This window comes from Geotrypetes seraphini, chromosome 7 (assembly GCF_902459505.1).
Source record: "Geotrypetes seraphini chromosome 7, aGeoSer1.1, whole genome shotgun sequence".
Taxonomy (NCBI): domain Eukaryota; kingdom Metazoa; phylum Chordata; class Amphibia; order Gymnophiona; family Dermophiidae; genus Geotrypetes; species Geotrypetes seraphini.
In genome coordinates, this window is record NC_047090.1 from 185,090,291 (window position 1) to 185,113,799 (window position 23,509).

Here is a 23,509-nt window from a genome sequence, read left to right on the forward strand (position 1 = left end):
CCACACCTGTAAGGATCATCAGAAGCTTATTATTTGCTGCAGATATTTGGCTTTTAGTTCTCATACACATTCCAAATATAATCGTATCATAGGACAATGCCACATGATTTTCCATCATAAGGTTAACTTGATCCCACATTGATAACCAAAATGCCTGAATAAACGGACAATAAAATAAGAAATGATCCAAAGTTCCAATTTCAATTTGACAATGCCAGCACCTATTAGACTTAGAGCAATCTAATTTTTGTAATCTTACAGGGGTCCAGAATGCTCTATGCAATATGTCTGTCTAATAGATGCCGACACCGTACATTTAATTCTCCAAGACCAAATACGTGGCCATTGATATGCATTAATCTGATGCTTAATCTCAATGCTCCTATTGTAGCAGTATTTTACTTTTGTTAAATCGCATAGATCTGAATGTTATGTTATGTTATGTTGTGTCTTATATCTAATCTAATCTAATCTTCCATTTGTGAGTCGCACATACTTATACAGGCTCAAGGCGACAGATCAAAGAGGAAGGGGGCATGGAGAAGCAAGAGGAGGGACCTAGAAGTAGGGGGTGCTATACAAAAACTAAGACAGTTAATTGTCAAAGAGGTGAGTCTTCAGGTTTTTTCTGAATGTGGTGTAGTTTGTCTCTTTCCTGATAGCTTCAGGTAGGTCATTCCAGGTTTTTACACCCAGATAAGTTAGCATAGAGTGGAAAATTTGCTTGTAGTGAAGGTATTTTGTGGATGGCAGGTTCAGTTGGATTCTGTTAAGGATTCTTTTTGATGTTGACCAAACAGTAGAGAATAATTGGATGAGAGGGGCTGCTGAGTTTCCATATAGAATCTGGTGTAGAATACATGATGATTTGAAAATTATTCGGGATGATATTGGGAGCCAATGTAGTTGCCTGATGAAGGTTGTGATTGAATCAAATTTCTTTAATTTGTAGATTACTCTAACGGCTGTGTTCTATATCTGGTATATCCCATCAATGACCAGCAGAGGGAAGTCTCAGTAGCAGAAAAGAGAGCTCATTTGCATTTGGATCCTGTAGGGACATCTGAGAGCTCTCTGCTCACCCTGAGTGGAAAAGAAAGCTGATAACGGGAGATCCAGAGTGGAGAACTGGGAGGAGCAAGAGTTCCTTCTGGAGCTTAGGCGACCTTCAAGGGGAGAAATACTAGCAAAAGCCTAACCCTCAGTAAGCCTAACCTTGACTAGCCTTACCAAAAGACCAGAGAGTTTTCAAACTTGACGACCAGCAGAGGCACCGGTGGAGGATGTCTGAATGACCATGAGAGTCCTCAGTGAGACTGTCTGTTGGACCGGGAGAGTTCTCAGAGAGTGACCTTGACAGGAGGGTCCATGGAGGGACCTGCATACTGGAAGTGTTCTGGTTGACTGTGGCTGGTGGAGTGACCGGTGGGGATGACCAGTGGTGACCAGTAGAGGAATCAGAGTGAATGGTTAGGACGAGAGAGGTTGGCAACCAGAGGGACCAGTGGGGACCTAAGAGGCCGGCAATCAGAGTGACCAGCAGTGACCCCAGAGTGAGTGACTGGTTGTGACCAGAGGGACCGACTGTCAGATTATCCGGTAGTGACCAGAGTGAGTGACTGGTGGTGACCAGAGGGGCCAGCAGAGGCTAGAGCGATCTTTGCTGGCCAAAGAGACCAGGGAAGTGTTTGGAGGAACTTGGTTGTATTTTTAGAAATGTGTCAGTGAAGTGTGTCTGGAAGAACCTGGTGATAGAAGAAAAGAAGACCAGAGGAGCCTTAGAGTGATGATGGGAGACAACTGCTTGGACCGTTCACAATTACTAAACCATGGCTTTGATAAACTGAACAAAACAAGTGGGCAGTCGATCCACAAGGACCAGAGTAGCAAGAAACAAATGGCAGACCAAACCACAGAAGTTGATCCTACACCTTTAATAAACAACAGTTGCTGAAGGAATAAAAACACACAAAGCCTGACTTAGCTAAGTTTCACCCTGATGGGCTGCTTCGGGGTCTATAAAATCTTTATCCCAGGACAAGCAGGCAGCATATTCTCACAAATGGGTGATGTCAACGACAGAGCCCCGGTATGGACCACTTCAAAAGTGCATTGCCACTTTAAATGTTTAGAAAGTTTGCGATAGCCCAAACCGCGCATAAGCGAGTGCCTTCCCACCCAACATAGGGCTCCCAGTCCCTCAGTTTCTTAGTTTCCACGGAGCAAAGAAGTCGTGTTTCAACGGTTGTTGAAAATTTTTTCATATTGCTGCCTTCCCGCTCTCGCGGATTTCTGACTTTTTAGTCAGTTTTCCTTTCTTTCTTTTGCTGTTTTAGTTTTAAAAAAAAATCAAAATCATTTTTGGTTTTTTCCCTTTTACGGGTTTGACCCAGCGAAGCCTGTTCATCCACCTTGGCCTCCGGGTTTAATTTAGCTGAGGCCGTTTTTCCATCAATGTCCTGGCCTCAGACAGGTTTTAAAAAGTGTGGACGCTGTGCTCGGCTGTTTCTCTCACTGACCCACATCGCTGGTGCCTCCAGTGTTTGGGACCTGAGCACTGTCCAGAATCATAGAAACATAGAAGATGACGGCAGAAAAGGGCTACAGCCCATCAAGTCTGCCCACTCTGCTTACCCACCCCCTGTCTATGCCCTAATGACCCAATTTCCTTATCTTGACCCTCGTAGGGATCCTACATGGGTATCCCATTTATTCTTAAAGTCTGGCGCGCTGTCTGCCTCGATCACCTGCACTGGAAGCTTGTTCCAATGATCAACCACTCTCTCTGTGAAGAAATACTTTCTGGTGTCACCATGAAATTTTCCGCCCCTGAGTTTGAGCGGGTGCCCTCTTGTGGCCGAGGGTCCCTTGAGAAAGAAAATATCATCTTCCACTTCGACACGTCCCGTAAGGTACTTAAATGTTTCGATCATGTCTCCCCTCTCCCTACGTTCCTCGAGAGTGTAGAGCTGCAATTTGTTCAGTCTCTCTTCGTACGAGAGACCCTTGAACCCCGAGATCATCTTGGTGGCCGTCCACTGAACTGATTCAATTCTGCGCACATCTTTACTGTAATGTGGCCTCCAGAATTGCACACAGTATTCCAGATGAGGTCTCACCATGGCCCTGTACAACGGCATTATGACTGCTGGCTTTCGGCTGACGAAACTTCTATTGATACAACCCAATATCTGCCTTGCCTTAGATGAAGCCTTCTCCACTTGATTGGCAGTTTTCATGTCTGCACTGATGATTACTCCTAAATCTCATTCTGATGAAGTCCTAGTTAAAGTTTCTCTGTTCAAGAAGTACGTCCTGCATGGATTTCCGCTTCCGAGGTGCATGACCTTACATTTCTTAGCATTGAAGCCTAGCTGCCAGGTTGAGGACCAACTTCCCAATGTAAGCAGGTCCTGTGCCATATAATTCTGTAAACTGCATTCACTTACTATATTACATAGTTTGCCGTCATCGGCGAACAGTGTTATTTTACCTTGAAGCCCTTGAGTCAGATCCCCTATGAATATGTTGAAAAGGAGTGGACCCAGGACCGAGCCCTGCGGCACTCCACTGGTCACCTCCGATGTTTTAGAGAGGGCACCATTAACCACCACCCTCTGAAGTCTGCCACTCAGCCAATCATTGACCCATGCAGTTAGTGTCTCTCCTAACCCCATCGATTCCATCTTGCTTAGCAGCCTGCGGTGTGGGTCACTGTCAAAAGCTTTACTGAAGTCCAGGTACACGACGTCCAAAGACTCTCCCAAGTCCAACTTTCTTGTTACCCAGTCAAAGAAGCTGATGAGATTGGATTGGCAGGACCTACCCTTGGTGAATCCATGCTGACTGGGATCCCGAAGATTCCCTTCATTCAAGATCGTGTCCAATTTGCTTTTAATTAGTGTTTCCATGAGTTTGCACACTATTGATGTGAGACTCACCGGTCTATAATTCGCAGCCTCTGCCCTGCAACCCTTTTTATGCAGTGGTACGACATTAGCTAATTTCCAGTCCAGGGGAACTTTCCCCCACTGTTCGTCTCTCCAAAAGCGTTCGCTTAAAAATCGCCTCATCCAGCAGAAACTGCTTTTCAGTATGGAGGGAGCTTCGATATCGGTTTCAGTATCAGCGGCACCATCTAAATCAGCGCCTCAACTCTCGGCGTCGATAGACCCATCTTCGGTGTCGCATGCAGTGGATAAGCTGGCTAAGAATCCTCCCATTCCTTCGGATCCTCAGGTCACTTCAGCAGTGAGCCAAGTCCTGCAGACCTTGAGGAGACTCAAATAGTGCTCCGCTCCGATATCAGTGAGTGCCTCAACATCGGCCTCCTCATCGCCGGAGCATAGAGTGGCACCGAAGTTTCCGGCAAAAAAGCCAGCAGTACCGGTGCAATCCCTGAAGCAGCAGATTAGAGACTTGTTGCAGGAGGAATTACGGGAGCAGTTACAACTTCTGCTTCCTGTTATGTCAACGCCGGCTCCTCCAGTGCCAGTTAGGTCTGAGCCCTTGACACCGGCACCTACTATTCGAGAGTCTCCATCGGTACTGCATCACCTGTTTAAGAAACCGACATCGGAGACTACACGACATCAATCATCTTCTCAAACATCTCCTGAGATGGTGTCAGTCAGATTAGGCAAGGCTCTCAAAAAATGAAGCATCTTGAGCCTTCCACATCAGCTACTTGGCACCGACTTCCAGTTACCCAAGATTCTGACCTTTGGGGTGATTCAGATCAGGAACCCATTTCGTCTGATGAGGAGGGTTCTTCAGAAGACGAGTCTCACCTCCCATCTTCTCAGGAACCTCATATCAAGTCTGATAAGTCATCCTTTGCCACCTTTTTGGATGAAATGTCTGACACTCTTTCCATTCCTTTAGAGGCTGATTCTAAGAAATCTAAAGCTTTTTTGGATGCTTTAGATTACAACCAACTGCCTAAGGAGTTTCTCAAGCTTCCCTTACATGACATTCTACCGGAAACTTTTTATAAAAACTTAGAAACTCCTCTTACCATCCCTGTGGCTCCTCACAAACTTGACTATATAGAGTGATCCCATACCAGGGTTTGACAGATCCCAACTTCCCCATGAATCCCTCTTGGTGGAGTCAACCCTGAAGAAGTCTGTGGGAGCTAGCATATATGCATGCCTCAGTACCTCCTGGCAGAGAGGGTAAAGCGATGGACCATTTTGGCAAACGTCTGTTTCATAATGCCAGCAACTATGCTTTTCATTTAAAGCATTTGGTCAACCAGATTGCCGCCTTTCAAAAATACTTTCCTGACTGTAAACTACCAGTATTTCAACATTACATCTCTGACTTGCTGCAGCTCCGTAAATATATGGTCCGCTCTATATATGACACTTTTGAGCTCACTTTTGAGCAGCAATGTCTATGGCTATGCGGCACAGGATTTCGGAGCTTGATGTTATCCATCAGGATAGACTGGCTCCTTGTTTGGGGGATGAACATTTTGGGCCCTCTTTAAATACAACTACCCAAAAGTTTTCTGCACATGAGACCAGGTGAGATACTTTGGTGAAGACCAAAAAGAAACCTCCACCTTCTCGTCCTTTCAGACAACAATCATTCTAACAACGTCGTTTTGCTACAAAACCTATGCCTCCACCTCAGTCTCAACCTTGGAGGCAGAAACAACAACAACCACGTCAACAACAACAGAAACATCAGGCTGCACCTCCAAAATCCACACAGTCTTTTTGACCTGTTTCTCAGGAGCATAGTCAATATTCCTATTTTACAGACTTTGACAGCCCATCAGAGGTCGTCTTCAGCTCTTCAGTCATTGAGAACTTATAACATCAGACCTCTGGGTCCTCAACATCATTCAGCAGGGTTACTCTCTCGATTTTCAGACTCTATCACCAGACAATCCTCCAAGGCTGCTTTGGACCCTGCACAGTCCTCCCTTCTTCTGCAGGAGGTTCAATCCATTCTTCTGCTGAATGCCATCGAGGAAGTTCCCCTCGATCAGCAGAGGCAGGGATTCTACTCCCGTTACTTCTTAGTTCCCAAGAAGACTGGAGGACTGAGACCCATCCTGGATCTAAGAGCTCTCAACAAATTTCTAGTCAAGGAAAAATTCAGAATGCTATCCCTCACCCTGCTTTATCTCTCCTCGATCAGAATGACTGGCTATGCTCCCTGGATTTCAAGGAAGCCTACACACATATTCCAATTCATCCGGCTTCCAGGCAGTATCTTCACGTCCAAATCAGTCAGTGTCATTACCAGTACAAGATACTTCCCTTCGGCCTGGCATCTTCTCCCAGAGTCTTCACAAAATGCCTGATTTTGGTGGCCGCATCTCTCCGATCACATGACCTTTAAGTCTTTCCTTACCTGGACGACTGGTTGATCAAGGCTGTCTCATCTCCGGAAGTGGTCCAAGCAACATCTCAGACCATTTTTTTTCTACTGATTTTAGGATTCAAAGTCAACTTCCCCAAATCACATCTAATTCCGACTCAACATCTACAGTTCATTGGGGCAATCCTGGACACCACTCTCATGAAAGCGTTTCTTCCTTCGGATCGACTTCAGGCTCTCATCCATCTGTGTCAGCAGCTGCTTCCTCTTCAATCCATCTCTGCCAGTCACATGATGGTTCTTCTAGGCCACATGGCCTCCACTGTCCATTTAACACCATTAGTAAGGCTGCATCTTCACACCCCTCAGTGGACCCTTGCTTCTCAGTGGTCTCAAGCGATGGATCGTCTCTCACAACATAAATCTGTGACATCATCTCTTCTGAAATCGCTTCAATGGTGGATGACCTTTTCCAATCTCTCCAGAGGTCTCCTTTTTCACTTGCCCCCTCATCACAAGGTCATTACGACGGACACCTCCCCTTATTCTTGGGGAGCTCATATGGACAATCTCCAGACTCAGGGTCTTTGGACTGCCAGGGAATGAAAATTTCACATCAATTTCCTGGAACTCAGAGCAATGTTTTATGCCCTCAAGGCTTTTCATCATCAAGTCCTCCTCCTTTGCACAGAAAATCAAGTAGCAATGTACTACATAAACAAGCAAGGAGTCACAGGCTCTCTCCTGTTGTGTCAGAAGGCCCAAAAAATCTGGACTTGGGTGACAGCTCGCAATCGGTTCCTTAAGGCTATGTACATTCAAGGGGAGAAGAATTCCCTACCAGACAACCTCAGCAGAATTCTTCAGCCTCACGAATGGACTCGCAACTCTGCAACTCTCCAGTCCATCTTTGCTCAATAGGGCACTCCTCAAGTAGACTTGTTTGCAGCTCCTCACAATCACCAGTTGTCCCAGTTTTGCTCCAGACTTTACTCTTCTCTCCATCTGGCAGCAGATGCTTTTCTTCTGGATTGGATGGGCCTGTTTCTATATGCATTCCCTCCACTTCCTCTCATATTGAGAACTCTGTTCAAACTCAAGAGAGAAGCAGCCACCATGATTCTCATTGCTCCACAGTAGCCTAGGCAACATTGGTTCCCCCTTCTACTTTAACTCAGCCTCAGGGAACCCATACCTTTTCCAGTATTTCCTACTCTTCTAACTCAGAATCAGGAATCACATCTATATCCCAACCTGCAATCACTAAACCTGACAGCTTGGTTTCTCTCAGGCTGATTCCTTCTTATTTACATCTTTCTCAGCCTGTTTATAAAATTTTTGATGCATCCATGAAACCAGCCACTCAGCAATGTTATCAACAAAAGTGGACTAGGTTTTCTTCCTGGTGTCTTCTTCATCATCATGATCCAACTTCCTTGGCAGTGGAATTGGTGTTGGGTTATCTTCTTCACCTGTCTGACTCTGGTCTCAAGTCTACATCTATCAGAGTTCATCTCAGTGGTATTACAGCTTTTCACAGACCAGTCGAGGGGAAACCTCTGACTACTCATCCTTTGGTCTCCAGGTTTATGAAAGGACTTTTCAATGTGAAACCACCTCTCAAGCCTCCGTCTGTCGTCTAGGACCTTAATGTAGTCCTTTCCAGTTTGATGAAATCACCATTTGAACCAATGGCTACAGCTCATCTCAAGTCTCTTACCTGGAAAGTGGTCTTCCTTATTGCTCTCACCTCTGCCAGAGGGTCAGTGAGTTACAAGCATTAGTAGCAGATCCACCCTTCATAGTTTTTCATCATGACAAGGTGATTCTGCGTACACATCCAAAGTTTCTTCCAAAAATTGTCACTGAATTTCATCTCAATCAGTCAATTGTTCTACCAGTGTTTTTTCCTAAGCCTCATTCTCATGCTGAAGAAACTGCTTTGCATAATTTGGACTGTAAACGGGCTTTGGCCTATTACATTGACCGGACAAAGCCACATCGAGCATCTCCCCAACTCTTCATCTCTCTGGGGCATCCTGTTTCCAAAAGAACTATTTCCAACCGGCTGGCTGATTGCATCTCGTTCTGCTATGCTTAGACTGGCCTGGCACTGGAGAGTCATCACACTCACTATAAGTGGGAATATCAAATTCTATATTTTCAAATTCTCTGACGTATAAAACTTCTTCAAAAAGAGAATTTCTAATTTTACATACTATAAAATTTTATTAATAAATAATAATAAATAGTGCTCAGTGAAAGCCAGTATGAACTTTAAGATATACGAGCACAGGATTCTACCAGTTCAGGCTTGAATACATCATTGCACTCCTCCCTCCCTACCAATAAACATGATAGTTTAGAACAATGAATAAATAAAAGTAGAGGAGAACTTACTTATCTCTGCTTGAACAGTTGTTGCGTCTTGGGCTCTGCTATAAGTCCAAAAGTGCTTAGTGCTCCCCAATCACATCAAAAAATCAACAATTCAAAAAACACAAAATCAAAAAATTCAAAAACAAAACTAAAAAATTAATCCACAGTCATAATTCATCAATCCATACAGTTCATCTTGTCAAAATTAAAAAACTTCCTCAACACAGTATGTGTTCTCCGGTAATTGCATGACACGATACGTGTTTCCCCTTCAGCTTTCACTGAGCACTATTAATTATATATTAATACATTTTTTTATAGTATTTAAATTAGAAATTTTCTTTTTGAAGATGTACTGGAGAGTTGTGTCACAGCCCACAAAATTAGAGCTATGGCAGCTTCTGTTGCTTTCCTCAGATCTACTCACTACTGTCTGGAATCTTTTTCCAGACGGGATGGGCACTTAAGCCAATCTGTATTACAACTTCTATTTTCTTAAGGCCAACACTCCCACCATCCCATTTCTGTTAGCTTGGAGGTCACCCATTCGTGTGAATATGCTGCCTGCTTGTCCTGGGATAAAATATAGTTACTTACCGTAACAGGTGTTATCCCAGGACAAGCAGGCAGGTATTCTCACTAGTGGGTGATGTCATCCGACAGAGCCCCGATGCGGACGTCTCACAAGCATTCTTGCTTGAAGAAACTTCAGAAGTTTTGAGATGCCCGCACCGCGCATGCGCGAGTGCCTTCCCGCCCGATGGTCCGGGCGTGTCTCCTCAGTTCTTTTCTTTCTGCGGAGCTGAGAAGTTTTACTTCAATTCTGCGCTGACTGAATTCCCGTTTTTGCCTTCTATTTGCCGCGATTTTGGGTTTATTTTACTCTTTATCGTGTATTTTCTTTGTTTTTATTCTTTAAAAAAAAAAAAAAAAAAATTTTCTTCCGGCGAGTCGGCCGGGTCGGCCACGTGGCTCAGGCCCCGCGTCTTCAATCTTGCGGCGGAGCTTTTTCGGCCTATGTCCCGGCCAATCACTGGTTTTAAAAAGTGTAGCAAGTGCCAGCACGCAATTTCGCTGACGGACCCGCATCGACGCTGCCTGCAGTGTCTTGGTCCAGAACATTTCCCGAAATCGTGCCGGCCTTGTTCCACTCTTACAGCGCGGGCGTTTAAGCGGCGCTGTCTATTGTGGGAGTCGATGTTCAAGATGGAGGCTGCTAAGGAACCTACAGCTTCGACTTCATCGACCACTTCGCCTGTCCATGCGAAGCCAGCTACTACTCCTGCTACTCCGGGCCTCCTGAAGCCGGCTTCGTTCACTTCGGCTTTGGCCCCGAGTTCGGCGCCGGTGCCTCTCCCCATCTCCTTGGCTCAGGTACCGCCTTCCACCATTCCACCCGTGGTCATTAAGGTGCCGAAACCTTCCAAGCAGAAGCACTCGACCACGAAGGAGCGTGAAGACCGTGCTGTAGGACCCCCTTTCGGTGCGGATCCCTCCATATCGGCTTCGCTTCGGTCCCTCTTGGAAGCTCAGTTTGTCGAGCTCATGCAAACTATGGGACCCAGGTTAATTGCCTCCATCCAGGGTGACCTCCCGGTCCCGATTCCGGGGGCGGACCGCCCCCTCCTCCTCGCCGGTCGATCTCGCTACTTGGCGAGGAGGAGCGACGTAGGGCGGCCGGTCCCTCGAGGCGGGCTTCCTTCAGCGACATGCCGCCTTTGGAGCCCATCACGCCTCCACGCCAACAGGGCGAAAATCCTCCTGTAGGTAATCGAAGCCCTGGGCATAGCAAGTCTCAGGAAGAGTTCTTCCACACCCCATACCAGGCCTGGGCTGCGTCGCGTGAAGCATCGACCATTCAGCCTCTTCGATCTACAGCTTCGAGTCCCATTCACTCACTGGAAGCTTCGGGGGACCATGCGAAGTATCGTCATTCTCGCTTTCCCTCCAGGCACCGTGAGAGGCATCGGTCCCGGCATTCATCGCGGCACTCCTCGCGCCATTCGGAGGTTTCGCCGCAGAAGAAGCTGCCGTGTCTGGGGTACTCTTCCTCTGACATGTCTCCCCCGGAGGAGCCGGAGTACGAGGCACCGTCTACCTCTTTTTCTCCCTGTCGATCCCAAGTCTCTCTGGATCCTGAGGCCTCGACTTCGTGCAGTCCCTCTCGGAGGCCTGTACTGGCGGACCAGTTGTCTTTTTCTTCTTTTCTCCGACAGATGGCTGATGACTTGGATGTTACTTTGGACACTGGGTCTCGATATTCTAAGGAGTATCTCGACACCATGCACTTGCCTCATCCTCCCGCCGAGTCTCTTCGCCTGCCTCTCCATAAATTGCTTGATCAGACATTTATGAGATGTTTTGAGACGCCTTATTCTATTCCTGCAGTCCCGGGCAAATTGGATGCACGGTACCGCACAGACCATCACAAGGGGTTCGAGGGCTCTCAACTCTCTCACCAATCCCTGCTGGTCGAATCCTCCCTCAAGCGATCTCATCCCTCTCAGGTGTACGCCTCCGTGCCACCTGGTCGCGAGGGCAGGACGATGGATAAGTTTGGGAGGAGAATCTACCAGAACTCGATGATGGTTTCCCGAGTTCTTAATTATAATTTCTACTTTGCATCTTATTTGGAGTTCTTCTTGCCTGTACTTCGAAAATTTACTCCCTACATCGATTCTCAGGCTCGATTTGAATTCGAAGAAGTGGTAGCCTCGCTTTCCCAGCTTCGTCTCCAGCTTATGCAATCCTCGTACGATGCCTTTGAGCTCTCGGCACGTGCTGCGGCCTGTTCCGTGGCCATGCGTCGGTTGGCATGGCTTCGGACCATTGACATGGACCCGAACCTCCAGGAGAGGCTTGCCAATGTGCCTTGTGCGGGAGCGGATCTGTTTGACGAGTCCATCGAGACGGTGACGAAGAAGCTTTATGACCATGAAAAGTCTTTTCAATCTATCCTTCGGCCTAAGCCCAAGCCTCAACAGTATTGGCCTTCGAGACCGCCCTTGATCTATCAGCGGCGTTACACTCCAAGGCAGGCTCCTGCTGCGAGACAACCAGCGAAGAGGCAGCCTCCTCAGAAGGCTCAACAGAAACCTCAGCCTCCGGCTGCTCCCAAGGCTACTCAGCCTTTTTGACTCCATCCCAGGGACCATAACCGGCCTCGTTCTGCATTCCCCTGTTTTTCCCATTGGGGGTCGCCTCCACCATTTTTATCATCGATGGGAGGCTATTACCACCGACCTCTGGGTCCTTTCCATCGTAAGAGAAGGATACTCTCTTCAATTCCATCGGGTCCCTCCGGACCACCCTCCAAGAGAGTATCCTTCCAACTTGACACAGACCACCCTCCTTCTTCAGGAAGCTCAAGCTTTGCTCCGGCTTTGGGCCGTCGAGCCGGTCCCGGTGGACCAGCACAACTGGGGTTTTTACTCCCGGTACTTCCTCGTCCCGAAGAAGACGGGGGACCTGCGACCCATTCTGGACCTTCGGGTCCTCAACAAGTTTTTGGTCAAGGAGAGGTTTCGCATGCTGACCCTTGCTTCTCTCTACCCCCTCCTCGAGCAGAACGACTGGTTATGCTCTCTGGATCTCAAGGATGCCTATACTCACATTCCCATTCACCCGGCCTCCCGCAGGTTCCTCAGATTTCGGGTGGGACATCTGCTTCTGCAGTATCGAGTGCTTCCATTTGGCCTGTCCTCGTCCCCCAGAGTCTTCACGAAGTGTCTGGTGGTGGTGGCCGCTGCACTCCGGAACAGGGGTCTTCAGGTGTTTCCCTACCTCGACGACTGGCTCATCAAGGCCCCCTCAGCTCCAGAGGTCATTTCGTCGACCCTGGCCATGATTTGCTTCCTGCAGAGTTTGGGCTTCGAGATCAACTTCCCCAAATCTCATCTACAGCCTACCCAGTCTCTTCCCTTCATCGGGGCGGTCCTGGATACCATTCGACTCCGAGCATTCCTTCCTCCTCAGTGCATGGATGCTCTTCTTCAGCTTTGCCAGTCTGTGTCTTCTCGCCAGTCCATCTCAGCGAGACACATGATGGTCCTCCTGGGCCACATGGTCTCTACAGTTCATGTGACGCCTTTTGCCAGACTCCATCTCAGAATTCCTCAGTGGACCCTGGCTTCTCAATGGACTCAGGTGTCAGACCCGTTGACTCGACACATCATAGTCACTCCTGCTCTTCGGCAGTCTCTGCTTTGGTGGTGACCTCTTCGAATCTATCCAGAGGTTTGCTGTTTCACACTCCTCCCCACCAGAAGGTTCTCACAACCGATTCCTCGACCTATGCCTGGGGGGCTCATCTGGATGGACTTCGCACTCAGGGATTCTGGACCAGTGCGGACCGACTCCATCAGATCAATCTTCTGGAGCTCAGAGCCATCTATGCTCTTCAAGCTTTTCAACATCTGCTTCACGACATGGTGGTCCTCATTCACACAGACAACCAGGTCGCCATGTATTATGTGAACAAACAAGGGGGTACGGGATCGGCCTCCCTCTGCCAGGAAGCTCTCAGAGTCTGGGATTGGGCGGTTCGCCACAACACCTTCCTCAAAGCTGTCTATATTCAGGGGAAGGACAATGTCTTGGCAGACAACTTGAGTCGTCTCCTTCAGCCCCACTCTCCATTCCAACCCCCTTCATCAGATCTTTGCACAATGGGGGACGCCTCAGATAGACCTCTTTGCGGCTCCCCACAACTTCAAACTGCCTCAGTTTTGCTCCAGGATCTACACTCCTCATCGCCTCGAGGCAGATGCCTTTCTGCTGGATTGGGGGAATCGCTTTCTGTATGCGTTTCCTCCGTTTCCTCTCATTCAGAAGACTCTGGTCAAGTTGAGATTCGACCATGCCACCATGATTCTGATAGCTCCTCGGTGGCCCAGACAACCTTGGTTCTCCCTTCTACTTCAACTCAGCAGCAGGGAGCCGGTGCTTCTTCCAGTGTTTCCTTCACTACTTACTCAACATCATGGTTCACTACTTCATCCCAACCTGCAGTCTCTCCACCTGACAGCTTGGTTTCTCTCAACGTAACTCCTCACCAGTTTTCACAGGCGGTGAGGGATGTCTTGGAGGCTTCCAGGAAGCCTGCTACTCGTCAATGCTACTCCCAGAAGTGGACTAAATTTTCTTCTTCGTGTGTTTCCAATTCCAAGGAGCCTCAGCGAGCTTCCCTATCCTCTGTATTGGACTATCTTCTACACCTGTCTCAGTCTAGTCTCAAGTCTACATCTATACGAGTCCACCTGAGTGCTATTGCGGCTTTCCATCAGCCTCTGCAAGGGAAACCTCTCTCTGCTCATCCTGTGGTTTCCAGATTTATGAAAGGACTTTTCCATGTAAATCCTCCTCTCAAACCTCCTCCAGTGGTTTGGGATCTCAATGTTGTCCTTTCTCAGCTTATGAAGCCTCCTTTTGAGCCTCTCAACAAAGCTCCTCTTAAGTATCTCACCTGGAAAGTGGTTTTTCTGGAGGCCCTCACGTCTGCTCGCAGGGTCAGTGAGCTCCAGGCCTTAGTGGCGGATCCACCTTTCACAGTATTCCATCATGACAAGGTGGTCCTCCGCACTCATCCGAAATTCCTACCTAAAGTGGTCTCTGAATTTCATCTCAACCAATCCATTGTGCTTCCAGTGTTTTTTCCTAAGCCTCATTCTCATCCTGGAGAATCAGCTCTTCATACTCTGGACTGTAAACGTGCTTTGGCTTTCTACCTGGATTGCACCAAGCCACACAGAACTGCTCCTCAACTTTTCGTCTCCTTTGATCCAAACAAGTTGGGACTCCCTGTATCGAAGCGCACCATATCCAACTGGATGGCGGCTTGTATCTCTTTTTGCTATGCCCAGGCTGGATTACCCCTTCCCTGTAAGGTCACAGCCCATAAGGTCAGAGCAATGGCGGCCTCTGTAGCCTTCCTCAGATCGACACCGATTGAGGAGATTTGTAAGACTGCCACTTGGTCCTCGGTTCATACATTCACCTCTCATTATTGTCTGGATACTTTCTCCAGACGGGATGGACAGTTTGGCCAGTGTTATAAAATTTATTCTCTTAAGTTGCCAACTCTCCCACCATCCCATTGAGGTTAGCTTGGAGGTCACCCACTAGTGAGAATACCTGCCTGCTTGTCCTGGGATAAAGCAATGTTACTTACCGTAACAGTTGTTATCCAGGGACAGCAGGCAGCTATTCTCACGTCCCACCCACCTCCCCTGGGTTGGCTTCTCTGCTAGCTACCTGAATTGAGGAGACACGCCCGGACCATCGGGCGGGAAGGCACTCGCGCATGCGCGGTGCGGGCATCTTGAAACTTCTGAAGTTTCTTCAAGCAAGAATGCTTGTGAGACGTCCGCATCGGGGCTCTGTCGGATGACATCACCCACTAGTGAGAATAGCTGCCTGCTGTCCCTGGATAACAACTGTTACGGTAAGTAACATTGCTTTATCCAGGAACAGCAGGCAGATATTCTCACATCCATCCCCAGGTTGGCTTCTCAGCTGGCTTATCTTAACTGAGGGACCACGCGCCCTACGTCAGGTGGGAAGGCACTCCCGAGCTATCGCAAACTTTCTAAACACTTAAAGTGGCGATGCACTTTTGAAGTGGTCTGTACCGGAGCTCCATCGGTGATGTCACCCATTCGTGAGAATATCTGCCTGCTGTTCCTGGATAACACCTGTTATGGTAAGTAACTGTGCTTTTTCTTCCTCACAGTACTTACTGTATAAGTAGCAATACTCTGCGCTGCTCTCGATGCTCATAGAGTTTTTATGAGCGTCGGAAGCTGCACAGAGCATTCAGCGCGACTCCCTGAGCTAATAACCGTTATCACGGTTTAGTAAAAGGAGGTTTTATTAGCATGACAATTGTACATGTATTGCTAAAATCTAATCTAATTTGACATTTGTGCATCGCAGAATACCTAATCAGGCTCAAGATGACTTACAGCGAAGAGAGAGAGAGAGAAAAAAAAGAGCAATACAACACTAAATGATTGAGGTAAGCAAGGGGGGAATTTAGCAGGAATTGTGATTAGACATTATAAAATGAGGTTTCTGAGTAGGAGAGAGACATTTCTCTGTGGGGAGAGTTATTTTAATCAGAGATCTTTGGTTGGCAAGAAGTGGCATGGATGGTGAAAGGTGTTGCAGCAAGAGAAAGTTGGGCTTAGTTTCGTATGGCGTTCAAGTGTCAAAAAAGAAGTTTTTAGTTTCTTCCGAAATGTGGTGTACTTAGGTTCTGTTATGACGATTTCTTTGAGGTCATTCCAAGTTTTCACTCCTAAGAAGGTGAGCATGGAGTAGAATATTCATTTGTTCTTGAGGTTTTTTGTTGTGGGGAGGTTGAGTTGTAACCTATTAAGATTTCTACATAAAGCGGACCATGCCTTGGTGAATGAGTGGAGTGGCCAAGTTTCCTTAGAGCAGTGTTTTTCAACCTTTTTTGGGCAAAGGAACACTTGTTTCATGAAAAAAATCACGAGGCACACCACCATTAGAAAATGTTAAAAAATTTAACTCTGTGCCTATATTGACTATATATAAAGTAATTCTCTTGAATAGGAATCAAATAAACACAAAGAAAGTATTTTATAATGCTGCCACCGCCAACAACACCGTTGGCGGCGGTGGCACTCAAGTGGCTAAAGAGCCGCAGTTTGCCGGCCTAGGGACAACACTGGAGGGTGGCCAGCTGTGCACCCCCTTGGGACGTAAACCCGGGGTGGGGCAGACCGCCCCCCCCCCCACCCTGGTATTCCACTATCTGTACCTCACTCCCTCCCTATGACCAAAAATTCTCCTTTCTTCTATTCCCCGTGTACACAACCATCTCTTTCCCTCCCTTCCTCTCTCCAAAGTCCATGCCTTCTGTGTCCAAACACTCATTCCCTCCCTTCCTCTCTCCCAAGTCCATTTCTTCTGTGTCCAAAAACGCATTCCCTCCCCCACCTCAGCATCTCTTTCCCTCCCTTCCTCTCTCCCAAGTCCATTTCTTCTGTGTCCAAAAACGCATTCCCTCCCCCACCTCAGCATCTCTTTCCCTCCCTTCCTCTCTCCCAAGTCCATTTCTTCTGTGTCCAAAAACGCATTCCCTCCCCCACCTCAGCATCTCTTTCCCTCCCTTCCTCTCTCCCAAGTCCATTTCTTCTGTGTCCAAAAACGCATTCCCTCCCCCACCTCAGCATCTCTTTCCCTCCCTTCCTCTCTCCCAAGTCCATTTCTTCTGTGTCCAAAAACGCATTCCCTCCCCCACCTCAGCATCTCTTTCCCTCCCTTCCTCTCTCCCAAGTCCATGCCTTCTGTGTCCAAAAACCCATTCCCTCCCCCACCTCAGCATCTCTTTCCCTCCCTTCCTCTCTCCCAAGTTCATGCCTTGTGTCCAAAACGCACTCCCTCCCCCCTTTTGTGTTCCGTGTTTGCCTCCCAGCCCATCTTTGCAACTTTCTCATCAAAACGAAGCTCAAGCCGCAAGGCTTGTCTTCTGCTTCCTGCCTGCCCTGCCGCGCACAAATAGCCGAACCGAAGTATTCTCCGACGTCAGCGCTGACGTCGGAGGGCAGGCTTTGCTTAAGCCCTCCCTCCGACGTCAGCGCTGACATCGGGGAACACTTGCGATCTGCTTGCTATATGTTAGCTGCAGGGCAGGCAGGAACAGAAGACGAGCCTCGCGGCTCGAGATGTATTGAACTCCGCGGTTCCCCCGTCCAGCTCTCTCCCGTCCATGTGGGACGGACCGCCCCTCTCCCTAGACTGGTGGTACTGCCCTGATGGCGGCCCTGACCGTACGGCACACCAGGCAACATCTCGCGGCACACTAGTGTGCCGCGGAACAGCGGTTGAAAAACACTGCCTTAGAGTATGCGCTGTATGATGTAGGATATTTTGAATTTTATTCGGGATGTCATGGTTAACCAGTGAAGTTGTTTGAGATAGGCAGAGACCGAGTCGTACCTTTTCAGTTTGAATATGAATCTTATTGTGGTGTTTTGAATGAGTTGCATTTTGTGGATTAAGGTGGCGTTGATTCCCTTGTAGGCAGAATTACAGTAGTCCACCTGGGGTAAGATCATCATCAGTACGATTAGGGCAAAATGGTGTTGATGAAAGTATGGCCAGATGAGTCTTAGTTGTCTCATGGTGAAGAGGGTTTTCTTCCAGAGGTGGGAGATTTGTGGTTCCATAGTTAGTGTGGAATCTAGGATGCAGCTGAGGATTTTGGAGGTTTTGTCTACTATGAGGGTCTGGAGAGACGATAAAGAAGGAGAAATTAGGTTCTTACCTGCTAATTTTCTTTCTTTTAGTCTCTCCAGACCAGCACAGACCCCTCCCTGTCATTTTCTTGTTTGAATTTTTGCGCGAAGAGTACGTTTTTTTCTGTAGTGTCTTTTTGTTCAGAGATTTGGGCAGATTGATAATCCAAAAAAAAAACACAACAGAGAAAGAACAGCGGTGTTTGGTTCATCTGGTGTAGCTGGCGAGCTGTGGGGACATTTTTTGAAGGTTCTTATTCTATTCAAAATCCAACAGTATTTCTCTATGTTAGTTTCTGTTCTCTTTCTGGGAGTATTGTTGATTAGTTTTTATTAGTTCTGCTTGGTTATCAGTCTCCATTTGTCTGGACTAGTGTGGCAGACCCAAGGAAAGGAAATGAACAGGTAAGTTTAAATTTCACCATATTGTACTTGAAATCTACTATTTGTATAACACCAGGAGAATATAAGAAAAAAAGATATGCTTGTAGAAACTTTGCTTCAAAAGTTTGCAATCTGGGTTTAAGCAGAGGACGATCATGTAATGATTATTGAGGGTTAAGTTATCCAAGATTGCAGGAATCCATCCAATTCTCTTTCTAAATATATCTGTAATTATTTTACTGTTTATAGATATCTTAAAACTTTTCAATCCAGACCTCATTGGCTATGCACAAGGCTCAACTATCTTCGGTCAACCAGCATCTCTGCAAAATACTGGCTTAAATCTAGCAGTATCTGGAGCCAACACTTTGTAAGTAAAGCAGGTTTTGTTTTATCGCCTAATCACTATTCTACTCTTCTGATTCCAGAAGAAAAGTGTCCAGTCATTGTTTTGATATTCAGTGGTGATTTTGGTCACTGCCCCTGAATCCTGAGTCCATGAGGGTCTCTTTGAATCATTCATTTATCCCTCATTATCCATACCAGACCAGTCAAGAAGAAGATGTTGTGTCAACCAACAGATGGAAACAAAGAATCAAAATAGTTCCAAGTGACTCACCCCTTAAGGGTATCATGCAGCCACAGATATTCTCTGTCTCCAGCAGATGGTGATAGTGCTCTATGCAGTCTCTTGGCTTTTAAGCCCTGTTGGCTTCGGAACTAGTTTATTCTAGCTACCAGAAGCTTAAAATTGTCCGACTTTACAGGAAATTTGTACTTAGGAAATTCTTGGAGGTCTCCAGGTCCCTTTCCTATTTCTCACTTGCCACAAGAGACATGTGGGATTGAGCTACCTCCAGACTATTCATCTGTGACTAACTCCCAGTCCAGTTTCTTGGCTGGAAACCAGTTGAGTATGGAGAGTGCTTTACTGGAGATAGTTAAATACTAGAGGGTAACACTTAGTATTGCCACAGTTAATTTTCTTGTGAGTTTCCATTTTGGTTTTGTTAAGCTCTGGATATACCTTTTATATGGAAGGCTCGAGTCTACATCAGTTCATTGAAAGAGGGCAGTTTCTTGAAAATAGATAGAAAAAGAAAGAACCCTGGAAGTTTCCCCCGCTTCGTTTTGGGGAATTTCTTCAGTTTACATGCTCATAATTTTATTTTTCTTGGCCTCTGAAAAATTCCAGGATCAGTTTTGTCCCTGCTCCTGTGTGTTCTGCCAACCTACAGACTACGTTTCATTTTGTTGTACAAGAACTCTATTTATTTTGACAGCACAGATATTCCTTCTGTCAGCACCTTTACAAAGACGTTTTGTATAGAGTCTAGTTTAGCGCTAGGACTTTGATGTCAACTAAACTTGAGTCAGTTGAAGCAGCTATTGAAGTGACACTAGTTTATATGAGACAGGTGACGTAAGGCAGTCTATAAACTTTTTTTAAAAAAATTCTTTATTCATTTTTTAAAAACTTACAATAAGAGTAACAGCATATATAACATTTTAAACTCAGATACAACACTTACTATTCTGTTAAAAACCATATCATTTATCCCCCTCCTCCCCCCTAATCAATAACAGTCTTTAAATTCAAGAAAACATATAATAATCCCTATTCTCATATACCTTACTTTAATAATCAGACCAAAATGCCCTTCCCCCTCCCCCCACCTTGGACATGCATATTTAAGGGGAAAAATAATATTCAATCATTACAATATTTTGTTAATGGCTCCCAAATATCCTGAAATTTTCTAAAATTCCCCTGCTGTGTGGCTATTATCCTTTCCATTTTATAAATGTGACATAAAGAGTTCCACCAGAAACTGTAATTCAGCCTCTCCCAGTTTTTCCAATTACAGTATTCATAATCTGTTATATGGCAACCCCTGTCATAATAAGTAGAAGCCTGTTGTTATTAGATGATATTTGGCTCTTAGCCCTCATTGACATGCCAAACAGTACAGTATCATACGATAATGCCACCGGATTTTCCAACAAACAATTTATTTAACCCTATATTGATTTCCAAAAAGCAAGAATCAATGGACAATAGAATAGCAAATGATCTAATGTCCCAGCTTTTAATAAATGAATTGAAATGTTTCTGTGAGAAGCTCTACTAACTATCCATCTTGAGTTTTTCGTAGCCTGTTTGCAAGTTTCAATAGTTTCTGTGGTTCCCTTTGCTGTATTACAGTACACAGTTTCCATTTCTCTCTATCTTAATATATAAAACCCTAAGCTGTGCATGCGCACTTCTATTTGCGTGTTCCGTATGTCTGTGGCCTGAAGAAGTGCGCATGCGCGACTACAACTGCCCAGTTTCAGTGGCAGCAACTGAGTGGTGGAGAGTAAGAAAGACAGACAGAGAAAGGGGGCTAGGGAGAGAGAGAGAGAATCAGCGGGAGGGAGACAGACAGACATATATTCTAGCACCCGTTAATGTAACGGGCTTAATGACTACATAATAAAACCCTAAGCGGCGCATGCGCACTCCTACCTGCGTGTTCCGTATTAGAGAATGACATGGTGGCGATTTACCCGCAGCCACCGCGTTTAGCCGCGGGTAACCCGCCGAAACGGGGAACGAAAACTAGCAGTCACTGCGGGGACAGGGACAAGGCCATTCACCGCCCCGTGGAGCGGTGAATGGTCTTGTCCCCGCAGTGAGGCATGAAGGATCGCGCGGTCCCCGCAGCCCACACCCGCCTGCCCAATCGATTCTAGTGTTTAGCCAGCTCTCTCCCTTCTCCTCACCTTAGTTTGTAGGTTTTCTTTTTCGGCAACCCGCACGCTATCAAAGAGCCGCGCACCCGCTGCTGCTCAGTTTCGATCTTCTGCTCTGATGCAACCGGAAACAGGAAGTTGCAGCAGAGCAGAAGATTGAACACTGAGCAGCCGCGCGTGCGCGGCTCTTTGGGAAAGCGTGCAGGTCGCCGAAAAAGAAAGCCTGCAAACTAAGGTGAGGAGAAGGGAGAGAGCTGGCTAAACACTAGGATCGATTGGGCAGGCGGGTGGGGGCTGCGGGGACTGTGCGATCGCGCGTGTTCCCGGCTCAAAATGGAAGGAGGGAGTGAAAGGGAAAAGGATTCTGGGCCAAGGGGATCAAGATGGAAAGAAAAACCCACAGCAGGAAAGAAAGGGAAGGACAGGCAGGTGAGCCAAATGCTAGAAGCAGGGGGGGGAGGGGAGAAAGAGGGAAAAAAGCTAGATGGGGTTGAAAAGAAGAGACACACTGGTATGGAAGAGGAAGATAGGGGAAAATCTGGACACAGGAAGGTAACAGAAAGAGGGGAAATTATGTGCATGGGGCATAGGGACAGAGACATAAAGAGGACATGCCATGGGGATGGTATATGGACACAGGGGGGGGGGGGGCAATGGCAGATACATAGGGGAGATATTAGAAATGGAGCACAGAAGCGAGATGGTTTGTGGGGATGGGACAGGGACTGAGCTTGCAGGCTCCAGTGGCTTGCACAAATTACATTGTAACATGCCATGAAAATAAGAGGGAGGAAGGTAGATAGATAGGCCACACGAGAGGAGCTGAAGGGTGGTAGAAAGGAACAGATGGTAAAGGAGGGAGGGAAGGGTGGTGGTGGAAAGGAATAGGACAGACATTGAAGGAGGGTGGAGAGGAACAGACCCTGAAGGGAAACGTGGAAGACATAGTGGGAAGAAGACAGATGCCAGACTATGGGGGAGTGGAGGGAAGAAGATGGGTGCTAGACCATTTGGGGGGGGGGGGGGAGGTGAAGGGAGAGGCACAGTAACAGCAAATGGAAGACGCAGAGAGAAGACACACAGTGGATGGAAGGAATTGAATGAGAAGATGTGGAAAGCAGAAACCAGACAACAAAGGTAGAAAAAAAAAAATTCTATTTATTTATTTATTTTTTGCTTTAGGATAAAGTAGTATGTTAGTTGTGTTGATAAAAATTTATAAACAAAGCCCTACAAGCTGAACATCTCTTTCTCTAGTTCAGCAGCAGGAACTTTGATTTATAAGAAAGGAATAAGCTAAATATTACAGTACTAAGGCTTATATGGATGCAGCAGGGACGGTGACGGAGCGGTGAATGGGATGGCAGTGGCGGTGACGGGGCGGTGAAAGGGATGGCGGTGACGGGGCGGTGAAGGGAACGGCGGTGACGGGGCGGTGCAGAGGATGGTGGGCCGGGGCCGGGGCGGTGACGGGGACAGATTTTTTTCCCCGTGTCATTCTCTATTCCGTATGTCCGTGGCCAGAAGGAGTGCGCTTGCGCGCCTACAACTGCCCCACACTCGCGCAAGGGAGAAGATACAGAAACAAAGAAAGACTGACTGACAGACAACCAGGGAGAGAGACAGTAAGACAGGGGGCCAGGAAAGAGACAAAGACACACAGGGGGACAGAGACAGAAAGAAAGAGGGGCAGGAAGGGAGATAAAAAACATAAAGTAAGAAAGAAAGAAACGCCTCAGCGACCCATTGTGCTAAAAGTCTACACATCTATTCTAGCACCCGTTAATGTAACAGGCTTAAATACTAGTGGTAACTATAAAAGAGTGGGGAATTTGGTGTTGCCATGATTTCATGGAGTTTCCTGCGCTTTAGTGATATGTGGTGCAGTAGTCTAGTGGTTGCAACAACTGACAGAAAGCCGTAGTTCAAGTTGAATCTAATCTAATCTTCCATTTGTGCGTTGCACATATCTATACAGGCTCAAGGCGACAGATCAAGGAGGAAGGGGAAAGGTAGTAGGGGAGGGGTATGAAGAAAATAATAGAGAGAACCCAGAAGTAGGGGGAGTTATACAGAAACTAAGACTGTTAATTGTCAAAGAGGTGAGTCTTCAGGTTTTTTATGAATGTAATGTAGATAACTTCTGGTAGGTCATTCCAGGTTTTTACACCCAGATACGCTCTAAATTATCATTTTATTTCACATCTGAAAGGGTCAGATTTTACTTTGAACTGAACAGTTCAATTACGTTTTGGGCTGGACAGAGTGAATCAACACCGTTTCTGTCCTGGAATGCTCATTGTTCCTACTGTATTTCAATTTGAACAATAAAATGGATCTTGTACGTGTTCCATTCTGCTGTAATCTCCTTTACTGCACATCTTTCAGAGTTTGTCCCTGCAGAATAA

General features: G+C 46.8%; 1 protein-coding gene across 1 annotated transcript in view; it reads left to right on the plus strand.

Annotated features, from left to right (window-relative positions):
- The window catches only part of LOC117364262 (phospholipase B1, membrane-associated-like), a 296,571-nt gene that overhangs the window by 144,132 nt on the left and 128,930 nt on the right, over nucleotides 1-23,509 (plus strand). Inside the window, exon 8 of the mRNA XM_033953278.1 lies at nucleotides 18,615-18,735. Within this exon, the coding sequence (XP_033809169.1) occupies nucleotides 18,615-18,735 (121 nt within the window). The remainder of the gene's footprint in view (nucleotides 1-18,614; nucleotides 18,736-23,509) is intronic.